The sequence below is a fragment of the Eimeria acervulina genome, genomic scaffold (assembly GCF_000499425.1).
Source record: "Eimeria acervulina Houghton genomic scaffold, Eah_scaff1, whole genome shotgun sequence".
NCBI classification, from domain to species: domain Eukaryota; phylum Apicomplexa; class Conoidasida; order Eucoccidiorida; family Eimeriidae; genus Eimeria; species Eimeria acervulina.
The window spans coordinates 65,778-81,778 of record NW_013550436.1 but is presented as its reverse complement, the minus strand read 5'-3'; the positions used below and the strand labels follow the sequence as shown (position 1 = coordinate 81,778).

Genomic DNA, 16,001 nt, shown 5'->3' with positions numbered 1-16,001 from the left:
TAGAGCCCTTACGCATTGAAAACGCAGTAAGAGTCAAGATATGAAGTGCGTTGAACTCGAAAAGTCAACCTCTCACATCCTTAAAGTTAAAACTTGGTGGAAAATATTAGTTCGTTCGCATCGCTGCATTGCTAATCGAAAGAAAGACGTTCAGCCCAGCCGCGCAGACCTCTAGGGCCGCTGCGTATAACAGAGCTCTGGCTGCAGTCAAGTAGTGAACCAGTGGGTCAAAATTATGAATTAGACGGTTTTCCCTACCGGATTCTCTCTGGGATATCCAATGTCATGAAACATCAATATTCAAGAACAAAGACTTGAGATGGGCAATCAGCTTTGGGTCTTCCCGCCAACGAGTGTTCTGTCGCATGAACAGCAACATCTTGTGTAACTGCGAGCGCCTGCGACATTCATCACCTCCCAATCCATGACATTCGCTTCACCGCTGGCTGACTGCCAGCCATTCCTCGCTGCAGATGTGCATCAAGTGCGCTACAGTTCTGCTACGGTTCTGCGCTCACCTTTCAGTAACGCGGTCCTGTGAAAACCACTTCGTGTGGGACGACCGCCGTTTGCTGATGCAAAGCGGTAAAGGGCCCCACATGATGCATCTTTGCTTTGACTCCCCAATCCCATCAGTGTCTGGAAGCCGAATGAGTCCTGTCAAATGATGGCCGCCATGAAGCCCAGTCTCTGGCTGGGGAGTTAGTTCCTGAGTTGCGCTTTGTCCCTGAGACGCGCTGAGTGGCGTTAGAGGAACGCCTGTCTGGAGCAGCAGCGCGCGCTGCCTGGAGTTTTGAGTGTTCGGGGACCCAAGTAGTGCTGTGTGCGCCTGCCGCAGCTCATTCAAACGAGCTGTCAAATTGTAAGGTAGCCCAAATGCTGATCGGGCATCTGGGGGCATCTGCGCTGGAGAGCCAGCTTCCATGCATGGACAGTGGAAGCCTAAAGCAGCTTCGAGCAATTTGCCCTTGTTTCTAGTCATCTCAACTGCAGTATCAGCACGGCCACGGAACCCGTAGGTACTAGACGTCATCGTGCAAGCTGCAGGCTGTTGAGCATAGCGATGCGACTGACAATCACGCGATGGGCCTACAAGGAGTGTCTCGATAGCATTGAGGTTGCGCGTTAAAAAATGCACATACTCAACTACAAACACACCACAATCGTACCCATTCTGCTGGCGTGGTGTGTGCAAGGTGCAGCTATGGCCATCGTGCCAACAGCAACTATCCGTGCACAGCTCCACCCTCTCGCCGCTCTTCAGCTCACCACCACACCGATGCTCGAACTCCTACAAAACACAGAAGCAGACCGGACTGTATTTCGGCGCAACTCAAGCAAGTATGTGGGTCACTTGCTCCTGTCAGGCTAGAACAGGCTAGTCGAAGTGTATTGCCACACTTTAAGCGCGAACGTATCGCATCCCGGCACTCTTGTTATTGTTCACAAGGCACTAACTCACTTGCCGCAAAAACCTTTTGAGCCGGCCACGGCAGCGATCAAAGACGCTCCGGAGACCCATGGAGTCCACGTGAAACAGCCGAGCCTTCTCACACGACGGCCTTTGTGCGTGCGTACCAGGGGCCTTCAAGGAAGCCGGTGCATGCCCTGCATCAGCCCCACGGCATTTCCCGAGTGGAGAGGACCCAACCCTTCCTGCCTCAGGGCTTCTCGGTGACCCCTTGGAGCTAGCTTGATGGGCACAAACATCCAGTGGGTAAGTCTGTTGGACACCACCCAAGGGCCTGCTGGTCCCAGGTTTACACACAGATTTTTCAGAAGGTATCCGTACAGTCCCACAAGCTGTGTTGGCTTGGGAGGGGTTGAGGGCGCGCCACGGGTAAACTACTACGGCAAGACTCCAGTGCTGGTGCTTGTGGTGGACAGGAATAAATATAAAGTCCTTCTTGGGCAGGGGCGTGAGCTCTTTCTTTAGCCATCGAGTCAAGCGGCTGTGCGCCTCCATTTCGCATCTCTGCTCCATGAGGGCAGAGAGGAAAAAAGTGTTGGAAATATGCACACGCACCCGCTCCTCCGGCGTCAGAATCTGCATCCATACGCAACTCTAAAAAGGGCAGTCATGTTTGCAGACTTAAGAACAGAAAGAAATAGATAACCCCAACTATATGACTAAAATGCCCGGCAAATCGGGAGAGCAACATGGGTGGAATCCAGTCCTAGCAAAAGTAAAATACAAACGTCATACAAGTGGCACATTAACAACCCCTCAGCATTCGCTACAATCTATGATTTTTCTGCTTAGAAGTACAATATCAATTCACGGTTAGCATAACTGCTCATCAGGGCTCAGACAAACGATTTTGAAATGCATCGCAGACCACGCAGCTGCGCCGTAAGGGAGAAAGCGAGTTCGCTCACATGGTCAACAATAAACCCCAGACAGAAATCGATAATAGTATCGTCCAAGAACTCCTTTTCGCTGAGGCGCCGTAAAGTTCTGTCGTCTAGCAGCAGGTCAAATACGGGAGGGGATGCAGCCGCCGCTGGTTTTGCTGGTGACTGCCCCTTGACGCCTGCACTGTCCCCTGCAGCTCTGCAAAGTGGTGCTGCAGGCTCCAACGACAAATTCCGTAGGTCCTCACTTCCGACGGTTATCGATGAATCCACAGCAGCCCGAAGCCTTCTCGCCCTCCAAGACGACGCCAAGCGCTCAACCGAAAAACTGGGAACGGCCCTTTTGCCCCTGCACAGTGCTTTCCACGGCCCAAGACTACTCACTAAAAATCTGCGCAACACCCTGGAAACGTGCGATACGACTTCTGGCAGGTGCTTACTGCCGTTCTCTTGATTTTCTGCAGGCGCATCTTTATGCTCTGTGATGCATCCTATGAAGAACGCAGCAAGATCAGCTACATCCGCTGGTTCACCAGCTGCCCCTGCCATCCGAAATCGGTCGAGAATGGCTCCAGCTTCTATATCAGATGGACGCAGAATCTCAAAGAGAGACAAAAAGTCCTTCTTGCAGCCAGCTGGAACTTCCTCCTCCTTGGCCCCGCTTTTGCTGCTACCCTGGTCTCCAGGGGGTGAACAACTTGCATCGTGCACAACCATCTCTGCCTCAACAAGCTGTGAGCAACTCTGGTTTCCCCCTCCTGCCGTGGTGTATTTTTCTGAGGGAGCGACGTGCAAGGCAGGGCCAATGCAGAGGAGTAACCAGGGGCCCCTTTTCCCAGGGTCTCCCGTCGGCATCCTTGGAGAAGATTCGTCAATTGCTTTGATGGCGAGAGCGGCTTTCTCTCCTGTCATCGAGAGGCCCACAGCTGGTGCGGATCGCACGACCTCTGTACTGCTGCCATCCTTATTATTAAGCATTTGATGAGCGCCGCCGTCGGTGAAACTTCCAACAGAGCCTGCGATGTTCCTGGATATATCCTGGGTGAGCTGCTTGGGGCTACTGCCAGTAGTGCCATCGCCACCATTATCGCGCTGCAGCAACGACTTCCTCACTGGACTTTGGCACAAAGCCTTCCTGCAGCCAGCAACCATTGCTGCTACAGTTGAGGTGGATGATACTTCAGGTCGTGCTTTCTTCCGCCTGCTGCTGCTGCTCCTGCAGCGTCGTCGTGAACTGCTGCTGCGTTCGTGTTTGTGAGCGGATGATCTGGACCTAGAGGTGCGCTTGCCGGTGCCGGGGGACTGAGGTCCGTCAGTAGCCCCGTGCCCGCCTTCCGTGAGAGACTTCCTGGAGACATGGCAATGCCCATGAGCCATTTCGCCGTTGCTGTTGCTGTTGAAGCTGCTGCTAATGCTGGGACTGCCGCCAAAACTGTCCCTATTGATGCTGGGACTGCTGGTGCTGCTGCTACTGTCGCTGTTCCCCCTACTCTTTCTGCTCTTACTATTCACTTCGCTTTGCGCATGTGAGCTGCCGTGCCTGGAATTTCTGGTGTGCGCTGCGGGGTTCTGGGGACCGGCCTTGCGCAGCGAGCCGTGTGGATTTCCTGTGCTGTGAGGCCCCTCCTGAAGGGATGAAGCGTGGCAGCACATACTGTTCTTCCATTCCTGCTCAAGTACCTTTTGAAGCAGATCACTGCAGTGTAACCGGTTTGCTTGAGACTGCTGAAGCTCCACGCAGAGGACGGGAACAGTATGGTCTGTCTGTGAAGAGGAGTGGCGGGCGGAGGCCTTTCGGCATTTGCTACAGCTAAGATTGTGGCCGCAATGGAGTTTCGATTCACGGGCAGGCGCATCCGGGGGTCGAATTTCCTTTCGGTGTTCCCGTGCCTCCCGTCTCTGCCTTGGCTGCTTTTCTTTGCTTCCACCAGGGCACAGTGCCAAAATATCTTCAAATTTCGAGGGTCTCTCGGCTAAATACTGCTCACGCGCCACATCCTGATCATCCGCGCTGCCAGAATTGCCGGGCCAATTGCTGCTGCTGTCCCTCTTGCCCCTACTTGCTGCATCATCCCTCTTAGCGTCGCACTGGGTGGATGTTAATGAAGGCGCCATGCCGCACGTCGGAAGCAAAGGCTTTCCATCTGTCACAATCAGGGCATTGCGCGGGGTAGGAATCCAGTGCATATGCTCCTTTTCCATTAAAAAGGATCCGGTGGACTGGAGAGGGCTGGAGCAACCCCTAGTAGTAATTCCCTGCCAAAGCGACCCTTCCTCCCTAGAATCCCGTTCCTTTCTTTCCCGTCTGCACTTGTGGCTCGGCTTACTCTGAGTAGAACTTGCCGGCTTGTTTGTGCTGCGACCCTTGCTTTGTCTTCTGTGGTGGCAACCTGAACACCGTTTCCCCAGAGCCTCTTGCCAATCCTTCGGCTCTTCTGAGAGGCTCTTATTGCATGTGATGGGTCTCCTCTTTTTCGTCGGTTTGGGGCCTGCATTCTCATCCGCATCAGTCGAATCACTTCTAGCTGTCAAAGTATCTTCACGCGGCAGCGCATTTATGGGCTGCGTTGCATCTGCCGACGGGGAGCACGGCGCGGCAGCAACATCACTACTTAGGGCTAATAGATTGAGAACTGGTGGAACAGTCTTTTCTGGATGGCAACTGCTGTTGTCAACAGTGGTCTGCAAATTGCGTCGGTCGCTACTATGGTGAAAACTGATGCCGGCTTGTTCCTCTCCATGTTTAGCTTGTGCCTTCGTTATGCGTGTTCTTTTATGCTTCCTGTCCTTGTCCTTTGCATGCAGGCTCCTGCGGCCTGTACTACCCCCACGGCAGCAGCAGCAACGCACTGTTTTGCTGCAACTAGTGTAGTCGCCATCTATCCCTCTCTCTTCGCCCAGCTTTGACTTCTGGACGTCTGGAAAAGCCGCTGCAGCGGCGAGGCGTATCCACCTTACATGAGAAATTATGCTCTTGTGAAAACAAAGGATGCCGACTAGGCCGTCATTGGAAGTCAACTCAGCTGGCCTGTCATGCGAGGCCCCAGAACATACCTTTTGCCCGGCTTCTGGAGCCGCCGGAGCCGATTCTGGGAGCGGCTGCCACAGATCAAGCGAAATGCCGCCCTCCTCAGGGCTTGCTTGCAACACCAGCACCCCATTCCCTGTGTCCTCACGTCTATCCGCTGCTATTCTGTTGGCTTCATCTGTTGAAGCTGATACCCCTCCATTGCTGCTCCGGTAATGCTGGTGCGGCTTCAGCATTGCACACTCTGCTGCAGCCCTATTGAGGGCTTCGGCACTAAGCACACAACAGTGCCCGTCCGCCCAAACCAGTGCTGCCACCAATATAAGAAAAGCAGTCGCCGCTTCCGTTCCACCTTCCATGGCACCCCGGGGAAGTCCAGACAAGGAACTGAAGACATTCCTTGCATGCGCAGCTTTAGTTGTGGGCTGAGCATTGTCGTGAGTCTCCCCTTCAGAGGCATTGACGTCCTGCTTGTGAGCGACCGCCCGTCCTTCCTCTTCGTCAGAAGAATCTTCGATTCGGACCACCTCGGTCAGCGCAGCAGCTGCTGTCTGACTGCGGGTCACCCGTGATCCGCCAATAGATGGTAGACGCTCCGCAGGTGGCGCATTCGCTGGAAGTCCTCCTCTAACCGCTGATACTGCAGATCCTGCAGGTGATGGCCCTGGTCCTCCTATGCCTGCCTGACCGTCTTCACCACTACTCGCGAGAAATGCTGGACAGTTTTGTCTTAAGGTGGAGGGGGCCGCTCGGGCATCCCCCATTTGGTTGGTTCGGTGACCTCCCGGCGGCAATGGCTCACAAAAAGCGACACGCGGAAACCCGCAATCACGTTGCATTTCCCTGACTTCTCTTTGAGTGCTTCCCGTTAGCTCGCTCGAGTTTTGTTTCAATGCTACGCGGCTTTGCGATCCAGTAGGGGCTCCGTCTGTTTTGTTAAATGCCCAGTTGCTGCTTCCTGCTGCTGCTTCTGATGATGATCCTGCTGGTCCTCTTGCTGCCAAACTTTCCCCAGGGCCACTGCAGCTTAGAGCCAGCGAACTATGTTGTGCCCGAGAAAAGTGCAGTCCTGCTGCGCTGCGACAAGATGATAAAAGTCCATCACCCCGAGGTTGCGCACGTATCCCCGTAACCAGCTGCGCCACAACCGGGTTTTTCGACGAAGTGTCGCAGCACGTCTCACTTGCAGCGACATCACCCTGAGAAGCGAAGTGCTTTATATGCTGTAGCGGGACCCGCAAACAGTTCTGCGCCCGAGAAAGCACGCAGCCTTGTTCCCCTTCAGGAAGCGCTGCAGTATGTTGGTCCCCAAATGGGCACAGCTCAATTGGTGGAGGAGGTACTTTGGGAATTTGCATCTTCTGAGGGATCTCTGGACCCAGTTTTATACCTGTGTAGGCTGGTGGGCTGGGTTCCCGTTCCCTGCAGTGGGGACTGGACCTCCCGCAACCACTACGTTGATGAGGAAGACGGCTCCATAGACCAGACTTTCCTCCCAGGACCTCTTCAGGAGAGCCCTTCAGGGCAGGCTGAGGCCGGAAATGCCCCTCCATAGCTCCTCTAGATTGTTTCTAGCAGCCTCTTGGCTACAGCAGGCCCTGCCGCTGGAAATACCTCGCAGTGGCAGCAGCCGCCTCATGTCGTCCCCTGAGCAAATGGGGAGTGAAAAGCAGTACCAAGCCGCTACAGACTGATCTGCTCCTTAGGCGAAGTCCAGCACCCCTTCCCTTCAAGGCCAGTGGCTCCACGTAACTGGAAACATATAACTGTGGCGGCACCGAGGGCTGTGGACACCATAAATTTTGGAGCTTATAGGTAGACGAAGGTTGCAGAAACGAAGCCCGCGCTATCTAATCCATTGAATTTGCTACGCTAATTACCCTCTGAAGGGTTTTGGCCATCCGCAAGCTCACCCCAGACCGCCTCCAAGGAGAGGGGCCCCAAAAGCCTGACGGCTAAAGATTACAAATAAAGAGATGTGTACACCTTGAAATATGAGTAGTAAGTGTTTGCTTAAATGCTGGAAGCAAGCGGAAGGGGCTAATGCTGCTCTGCTCGAAGCCCCCGCAATCTGGAGTGAGCCTCCAGTACTCGCTCCCCCAAGTCTATTATTCTGGTCGGCTGCGCACTCGAGGAAATGTAATCCCTAAGCAGCGTTGAATTCGATATAGTTTTGCCATATAGTGTGGAATACACAGAAGAAAACGCACGGGGAACTCTTAGTTGGAATTGCCTGGCGCCCCCGACAAGTACTTCAGTTCCCTTGTGAAACTGGCATATTAGTCGCGGGACCGCTCCTTGGTGAATTTGCAGGTGCACTACTATTTTTAAGTATCGTTACAAACTGACCTGGCTTGATGCCGTATTGTTTATCTCGCTTATCAGCGGAGGCCCAACACAGTAGCGGCACAGACCGAGTACCCAGCACAAAGTCTTCCTCACTTTGCATGTATCAACGCTTGCTATTATTATGGGGTGTCTGCACCTTCACATTTAGACAGAACTTGCTAATAAGACACACGACGAGGCAAAAGCTGGCGGCATGCACTAGTACAAACACACGAGCTCGCACCGTTGGTAGGTATCGAGCTGAAATATGTATATAACAAGCAGCATCATTATCAGCTTATGATAGTACCTGCTGGGACTCCATCTCTATTCTTCAACTTTTGTGGCCCACTAAGTGACCATGGCAATACTTCGACCCTGCTACCGATAAGTGCGCCCGACAGAGGCAGTAACGGCAAGCACGATGACCCCCTCCTGTAAAATCTTTACCACATTCGCTGAAGCAGCAGCTCTGCCGGGGAAACTGGAAAGAGATCCCAGACCATCTCCCTGTCAACTGGGCTGTATTTTTGCCTAGAGGTAGGTTGAAGCACTACACGCACTGAGCACAGTAACAGAGTGCGGCAAAGCCCTAAACGCCTTGTCATCGAGACAGCCTCCCCCCAAGAATGCAGTCAGCATCTAATTTGCTGTGTTCTTCGGTGGTTGCAAGGCCTACTCAGCTATCCGTGCGCTGGAGCACTATCCCTACATAACAGGACGCCGGCCTATTCCAGTAACAAGGAAGGCGGCAAAAGTGTGCAAAGGCACTGCAGCAAGAACTCGCATTATTTACTCGGACATAGACAGCTCTGCAAGTTGAATAACGATGACTGCTCTTGCTTCTTGTTCACGAACGGGACGCAAACCCAAGCGAGATCCATTGGGCAATATGCCCTATAAAGGCAATTGTACCCTGTCAAAATAGCAAGATCTATGTGGGAACTGAGCCAGCTTCCCATCCTTCAAACAGCTTTTTAAGGTCCTGCAGAGACAGGCGTCCTCTTCTCTTGTCAGCGTCGCCTGCCTCCGGGTCCGCTGGTCTCTCCTGCTCAAAGCCATCCGCGGAGCGAAGAGTGGTTCGCGAAAGACGGCCTTTCCACTCCATCAGCTCCTCCATCCGCTCTTCAACCGTTCGAGCGCACACAAAGCGATAGACAGAAACGGGTTGATCCTGTCAGCATGGCGCAATCGCATTTTCGGGAGTAGCGAAGCCAGGCATATTAAGCCTTGGAACCATATGCGCGAGGCCCACTATTCCACTATGTGGCTTAGGCAGTAAACGAAAAACAAAGAATGCCGCAAGCTGCAGGCATTTGCTAACTGTCCAAATAAAGCAGTCTATAGGCACAGGCCAGTAGGAGTGGGTAACGGTCTCACCTGTCCGTACCGCCAAAGGCGCCTCATCGCCTGCTTCTCGACCTGAGGATTCCACCAACCGTCAATGAGGTAACAGCGTGTTGCTTTAACAAGGTTAAGCCCCACATTCCCCGTCTTTAAGGACAATAAGAGTATCTTTCCATGTTGAGAAGAAAGACGGTCCTCGCCGCCTTTATTCCCCATGGTTGACTTTGTTGCGCCGAACTGCTTTAATGGTGGACCACCTTCCCTATGCCAATCCCCAGTCGGATCGCTCGCGCAAGCGAAAGGCTGCAGATTAAACTGCCCCATAAACGGCTCTACTTCCGCCTCAGTTGCTCTTGAGGTGCACGAACCTACTTTAGGTGACATGGAACGCAAGTTATCGTCTGAGAACCACTGAATTGTGCGTTGTCGGGCCTCTAGGCCTAGTGTTCCATCAATCCGACGGTAGTTGTACAGCCGCTTAGTCGGCGCTTCCTGCTGGGCTGAGAGGAGGTATTCCCCTCTCCTAACCTCATTGTTAAGCTTGCCAGTTGGAAAGTGAGGTGTATCCCTTTCAGCAGAAGTGGCTCCCATCTCAACAACATCATCATCATCATCATTATCATCATTTCTGGCACCTGAGACACGGGGTTGCACAGCGCTGCGAACCGCTTCGACGCGTGCAAATGCCATCTCCAAGAGGTCCAGCATTGATGTCCACTGCGAGAAGATGACGCAGGACCTTCCCGCAGTAACGTCTGCTTCCAAAAGCGCAAGAAGTAGTCGCATTTTTGTGCTGAAAAAAAAAGTGTCGTCAGATATTGCAAGAAGAGCTCCCTCATACTTTGCAGCGGAAATGTGTAAATCCGTAGAGCTATCCTCCGTTGGACATGCCGCATTCAAAACTGAAGAGAAGCACTCTCTCTCTCCTGATGGTGCCTGTTGCGCCCCGGTCTGCTTGCCATCTTTTGATCCTGCCTCGTCCGCAGCTGCGAGCGCCTCACGGTGTTTCTTCTGCACGACTTGAATCCATCGCTGGGCAGATGCCTTCGGACCGCTCGGAAGCAGCCGGACGTGCTGATGAAGGAACTTACTTCTGCATGTTGGGCAAGCCGCTGCTGCGCCGTTGCTATTGCTTTGCAGCAGCAACACGCAGGTGACGCAAAGCACATGCCAGCAGTTTGTTAGCACGACTGCGTCGGTTGGCGGCTCGAGACAAATCGGACAATCTTCAAGCTTACCCTCCACAGCATCCTGGATGTATTTTTGTAAAATTGGGTCAGGCGCCGGACGTGGAGGCTGTAGCAGATAGAAACGAAATCATGCCATTGCATAGCCAGGATATCTTCGAGTGAAGGCTCGTACACAGCCACATCATCATTGCCCAATGGAAATGCGTAGATAAAGCAGGTGCAATGTGCGCATCGGAGCAAGCTTTTCCGCAGTGCGCAGGGCTAAGTACACGCGCCAAAACAATGGTAGTCAAGACTTTCTGCGCAGGCCTTACCGGAGATGGACTCGTCAGTCCCCCGAGAGCATCGCGGCTTCGACATTTCAAAGGATCCTGAGCGGGGCATATCAAATCGATGAACTGTTGACGGCGTTGCTGTTCACGGTGCGACGGAAGCAGGGGATGATTGCACGCTTGGCGCAGCCTTAGGAGGAGTTGAAGGACGTGTGTGTAATGCTGCAGCACTTGGCCACTTTGAACAAGCTGGTCAAATTTGGCCTTGCTATGCTCAAAAATGGTCTGTATAGACATCGCAGAGCCAGCGTTATCCTTTCCTTATTCATGTTGCTGCCACTACCACCGAGATGCCGGACTTACATAGCCTCTACAAGTTGGAACAAACACGGAAAAAGTGGTTTCGCAAACGCAAGCTAACCTGATAGAAAAGACGTTCCTCATACGTAAGCTGTAACGTGAAGGTGTGGATTGTGAGCGGCGGAAGCGGCAAAAGTGGTTTTCCATCCTCTCCTATTTGATCCCCGTGCCGTCGCAGCATCAACGGAACTAATATGCTCCGCACTGTCTCGACTGCCGCCCGCACCATCCCTGCAACAAAAACACCTCTTCTGTCCCAGAGCATTCAACAAAACCAAGGGATATGAAGTTGTCCCACTCCCCACAACGAGTCAAGCAACCACAATTATACCTCGTTCCATGGCTTGAGTGACTTTTGCCCTCCACCACCTCCGACTACCCATAGGAGAGACACGAAGGAATTGGACAAGGGCAAATGCGTCCGAGAGATCATTTTGCAAAGGCGTTCCCGTCAGTACCCAACTGAGAAACGCTCAAAAAGTTCACAGCTAGAAGCAACTGTTCCAAAGCGGCTTTCGCGTCCGTTCAGCAAAAAGAGAAGAATTCTGGGAAATAGGGGCGAGTTACCGTGAGTCAGCCTCCACAGAATTGCACGCACGGTTAACGAGTGACGAGGTATTCTTGATAATGTGGCCTTCGTCCAGTATAACCCTCCGAAAACGAATGCTAGCAATAGGGCTTTCGGGGACGCATCCTAGCTCCAGTGTGTGGGCCGAATGCGGTTCACAGTGCAAGGTACCTTTCTCTGCCTGTATGTGCTTTGATAGATGACGGAAGTCGGATGCAAGTGTTTGGTAGCTGGTGAGCACAATGGTGTATGCAGCGAGCACTTTGGGGTCTCTTGGGCGAGCAGGGCCGTAATACTGCAAGACCGTCGCCACCCCGCGTGCTAAGTGCCTCTGCACCTCTGCGTACCATTGCCCTATGAGCGAAAGTGGCACGACAATGAGAGTTCCCCCTTGCAGAAGATTGTCTCTACCGCGTTTCAGAGTGCGTTGTAAAGTGTGGGGATCGACAGCCAACAGACTATTCCTCCCCCCTGAAGGAATAGGTTGCCCACGGCCACGGTTCAGGTCTGCACCGTCGCCGTCGGAGCTTACAGATATTGGAGATGCAGACAGCTGCGACGACGCGAAAGCATCCCACTGCCTAGCAGCTGCTCCTGTCAGTTCGTCTGGGCTGCTCACGGGCTTTGCTGCACTTGAGGTCCGTGAGGCTGCTCCCGTGTCGTGTGCACAGCCCCCCACTGACGCTGCCAGCCATATAGCAGCACCCGCAGGATCCCTCTCTTGATATTCGCTGACAGCAATGAGGGCAAGGACTTGCACAGTCTTCCCCAAGCCCATGCAGTCTGCTAAAATGCCGCCTCTCACTCGGCCCGTTGTGCTTGGCTTCTCCAGTGAAACGAGCCCTGAACTCGTATTTAGGTAGAAACACCTGGGAACGAACGTCCTGGCACGCTTGCAATCTGAGGAGGGTGCCGGGACCAGTGTCGGGCCATGCATCGTACCATAAGCAGCTGCAGCAGAAGGAAGATCGTACTTTGCCCAGAGCGGATCAAGCTCTTCATCTTCATCTTCCAGGCGCAGGCTCTGTTCCGATTCACATTGAAGCATCCACCAGAGACCCTGAGCCTGATATGGACGAAGGCGGGAGGCAAACATACTAGCTGGAGGGTATAGACTGCCCAGTCGGCGCCGACGTTGCTGTTCTCGCTGCAGGTTGGCTGATTCAGCACGGTCTTTCAATACCAGTTGGCAGAGAGCGTCGCTCCTTTCCGCATATTCTTCATCTTCATCAAAGACATCGGTGCCTTCACTAACTTCCCCTCTTTCTTCCTCCCTGTTGAAGGCACGAGATGCTCCCTGGAGAGAACGTTCTGATGCTCCCCTTGTGTCTTCTTTTCCGGTTAGCGATGACCCAGAGGGCCCCTTAGGTCGACTAAGGCTATCCAGGGACTTGCGGACTTCGGCCTCTTCATCCGGCCCCAATACATTGGCGTCCCTTTCCTCCTCTGGCAGTAAAGAACCGGCAGGGACTGGCTGCAAGGCCAGAAGGTGCAGAAGTGACTCAAACGCCTGTCCGATCAGAAGAGGAAAGTGAACTTGACTCAAATATGGATCTCCTCTGAGACAAAACAATCAAAAACGGCAATGGATAACAGTGATAACCAAAACAAAACGCAAAAAAATCTTCGCACGGGAGCACAAAGGAAAAGAAAGCACTGGACAGCCATGTAAACCGGGTAGGACTACAGAAAAATGCACATGCACGAAAGGCATTTCGCGCAGAACGGTAGGCGTCGGCACTGAGCCAAAGTGTAGCACTTCTAAGAAGTGTCCGTAAAGGTGGTTTCCACGCAGCCCTAGTTCAGCAAGTAGCATCCTGAGCAATTGCTACCTTTGCCGAAGCGCGCTCAAGCGAAGCGCCTGTATGGTCATATGCACAGTCATGCGGACGGAAAGAGTACTGTTAATCGCGAGACGGCGAGGCGGCATTTTATCTGGAAGCCAGCAGACGTCGACCTATGAAATCGCAACGGCCCAATCAAAGCACTGACCACGAGAGGCCTTTGAACTTGTCAGCACCTACAGCATCCTAGAATGAAGAAACTCAGCTTACAAAAGAAGTATTTGTATGGGGGAGGACGTTCTGCATTCCCAAGTCTTACCTTAATGGCCCCCAAAAGGAGCAGAGGGGCTAAGGCGCTAGCCACCTCCCTGTCAAAGCGTACAGCTTCCCGGTCGTCAATGAGAAGACGCAAGAAAGTTGTCTGTTCAGAGATGCTGGAAAGAAGGTTGTGGAAGTCCAATCCTGCCAGCGGGCTGCAGCGGTTGGAACCTTTCGCTGCTTTCTTACCCCCTACTGCGTTCGATGAGCCACACGAGAAAAGTGGGCTTTCATCAGGACGTCGAGAGCGGAGGTTTGGTTGCCCTAGGCGTCGTTGGTGCTCTAGGAGGACGGGGTCGTCGAGGTGTATGTAAAGGATCCTGTATCCGCTGTTAGATACTTTAGCCCTGCGGGAACCTTGCTGTGGCCCCCATCTTTGTGTATGAGGCAGCCGTACCTCTACCATCAGTGTCAACGGATCCTGAGACAATGGCAGTACAGAGTAGCCAGCCTCAAGCGTCGATGACGCCAACTGAGAGATGGTGAATATACTCAGCAAAGCGCCTTTAATCCAGACGAAGACAAGCCGGGATGCCTAACTGGCTAACGGCAGGAGTGCGGAGCAAGAATGAGCGACGACTCACTGTGAGGCTCAATTTGCTCATTGTGCCGCTCGTGACGGTGCCGCTTGCCACGCATTTACCAAGAAAAAACGAAAAGTCGTCTGGAAGATCATCGACAGCAGGAGCGGGTGGCCCCTTGGCAGGTTCGGGGGGGGGTACTTCGTCAGCGCAGCCAAATTTGCCTGAGCAAGCAATCCCTGCTATACCGAGCGTGTTAGCTGTGCTACAGGCTGACCCACCACTGTCCATATCTCACAGCATGCGAGAAATCGAAAACACAGTTCTCTTTTGCGCACCACTGTACGCGTATCCTCAGCACTCCTGTTGAAAAGCGCCTCACCAGCTGTTTTGCGTGGATCGCACACCTTAGTTTCACTCGTCAGATTTCCGTCTTCTTCACCTGAGTCGTCAACCAGGTCTATCAATAACTCTGTGTTTCCAGAAGGTGTTTCTCGACCTGCTTGGACTTTCGCTTGGCCCCCCGGACCGAAAAAATCCGGACTTGCTCTCCTGGAGGTTTCGGAGTGCCTCTTCCACACAGTAGCGGATTTACGAGGGGCAAAATCCACCTCAACTGGGCTAAATGCCGAGTTTAAACTCGGGCTGCATGGACGAGGCGAAGCTGCATTTGTCTTGTGTCGCTTGGAAGATCGTTCTTGGGCAAGATAACTATCCAGGGCTGCTTCAATAGAACCAGCGCTCTTACACAGCCATTCCTGCGCCTCCTGCACACTGCAGCGCACGAGGGCGGCAAAGCGTGATGCGCCCTCATCGTGGTCAGAAGATCGGCTTCCATCCTGATGAGCACGGTGCATTGCAAAACTTGATGTCTGCCGTGGCTCGTCCCAATGCGCCTCCTTAGCGTGTGTACCTCGCGTCGTCATGTGACGAACGACTCCTTCAGAATGCATGAGGCGATACTCCGCTTACATCGAACCCAGATACCTCCGGCTCCAGTAAGCCAGCCATTGTATAGTCAAGTATAGTCCCTGGCGGGAGGGAAATACTCCACGGGAAAGCTACAGCTCCCACTCGGAAAAATATGCAGATCTGGAAAGGTTTTCTTGTGTAACAGGATTCCTAAATAAGCTAGAGGCCTTCTAGCACGCAGAATATCCACTGAGAGCAACTCTTCCAGACTAGCCGCAAGCAGTGGGGTTGCTCAAGGGAGCGGCAACCAGTAGGCCTTCAACGATGAGGCCCTATCAAGTGTAGCGAAAGTCTACCCAAACGTTGGTAAATGCAAAAGCCGAATAGTCTGGGTGCGATCTATCCTATTTTTAACTACTTTGCCCACAGTAGGCACTCAACCTTCGGTCACTCGCGCAACGGCCGAGCTAGGGCTGAACGAGAGAACAGTCGACTGAGTTTGGTAGTAAGCAGCCCTAAATGCAAGCTTCCCTGTAGAAGCCGCCACAATTACGAAATGATGAATAAGCCCGAAAATGCTGTCCAATGGGGTGAATATGCTTGGAGTGACCAAACGTCAACAACTTCCCAGTTGGTGGGTGCTGTTGATTCTTTGCGATATTTCCTCTCCTTGAAAGTTGTGCCTTAGCAAGCATTGTCTTCCTTCTTGATTAAAGTTCTAGTCGCTGCCTGGAAGATGCCATTTAGCTGCGATGCTGACCACCTCCTCAAGCTGTGCTAAAGTGAGGCAGCACTCTGTTTTCCCTAGCTTCTTCTCCATGTCTTTATGAAAACAGTTAAATAGTTAGTAAGGAGAATAATTGGGGGTGGAAACATTGAGACTGATATTTCATCAATTCTATTTGTTCCTCCGCTCCAGTCCACAGAGCCGTAACTGACTCCCCTTCGTAGCATGGTCCGCCAGAAGTTGATATATGGATTCCTACTTACCCGCACGTTGGCTACTGACAGGCAAATA

General features: G+C 52.9%; 2 protein-coding genes across 2 annotated transcripts; both read right to left on the bottom strand.

Moving 5' to 3' along the window:
• Window positions 1-514: 514 nt before the first annotated feature.
• EAH_00000140 (ulp1 protease family, C-terminal catalytic domain-containing protein, putative) lies at window positions 515-6,741 on the bottom strand (the record flags this gene model as incomplete). Its single annotated transcript, XM_013397875.1, has 3 exons — window positions 515-1,291; window positions 1,463-2,047; window positions 2,380-6,741. 3 exons carry the CDS (start codon window positions 6,739-6,741, stop codon window positions 515-517), a joined length of 5,724 nt encoding a protein of 1,907 aa, XP_013253329.1.
• Window positions 6,742-8,645: 1,904 nt separating this feature from the next.
• EAH_00000130 (DNA repair protein, putative) lies at window positions 8,646-14,928 on the bottom strand (the record flags this gene model as incomplete). Its single annotated transcript, XM_013397874.1, has 10 exons — window positions 8,646-8,885; window positions 9,092-10,354; window positions 10,563-10,805; window positions 10,942-11,111; window positions 11,212-11,342; window positions 11,448-13,007; window positions 13,281-13,405; window positions 13,552-13,971; window positions 14,135-14,295; window positions 14,454-14,928. 10 exons carry the CDS (start codon window positions 14,926-14,928, stop codon window positions 8,646-8,648), a joined length of 4,788 nt encoding a protein of 1,595 aa, XP_013253328.1.
• Between the last annotated feature and the right edge of the window lie 1,073 nt (window positions 14,929-16,001).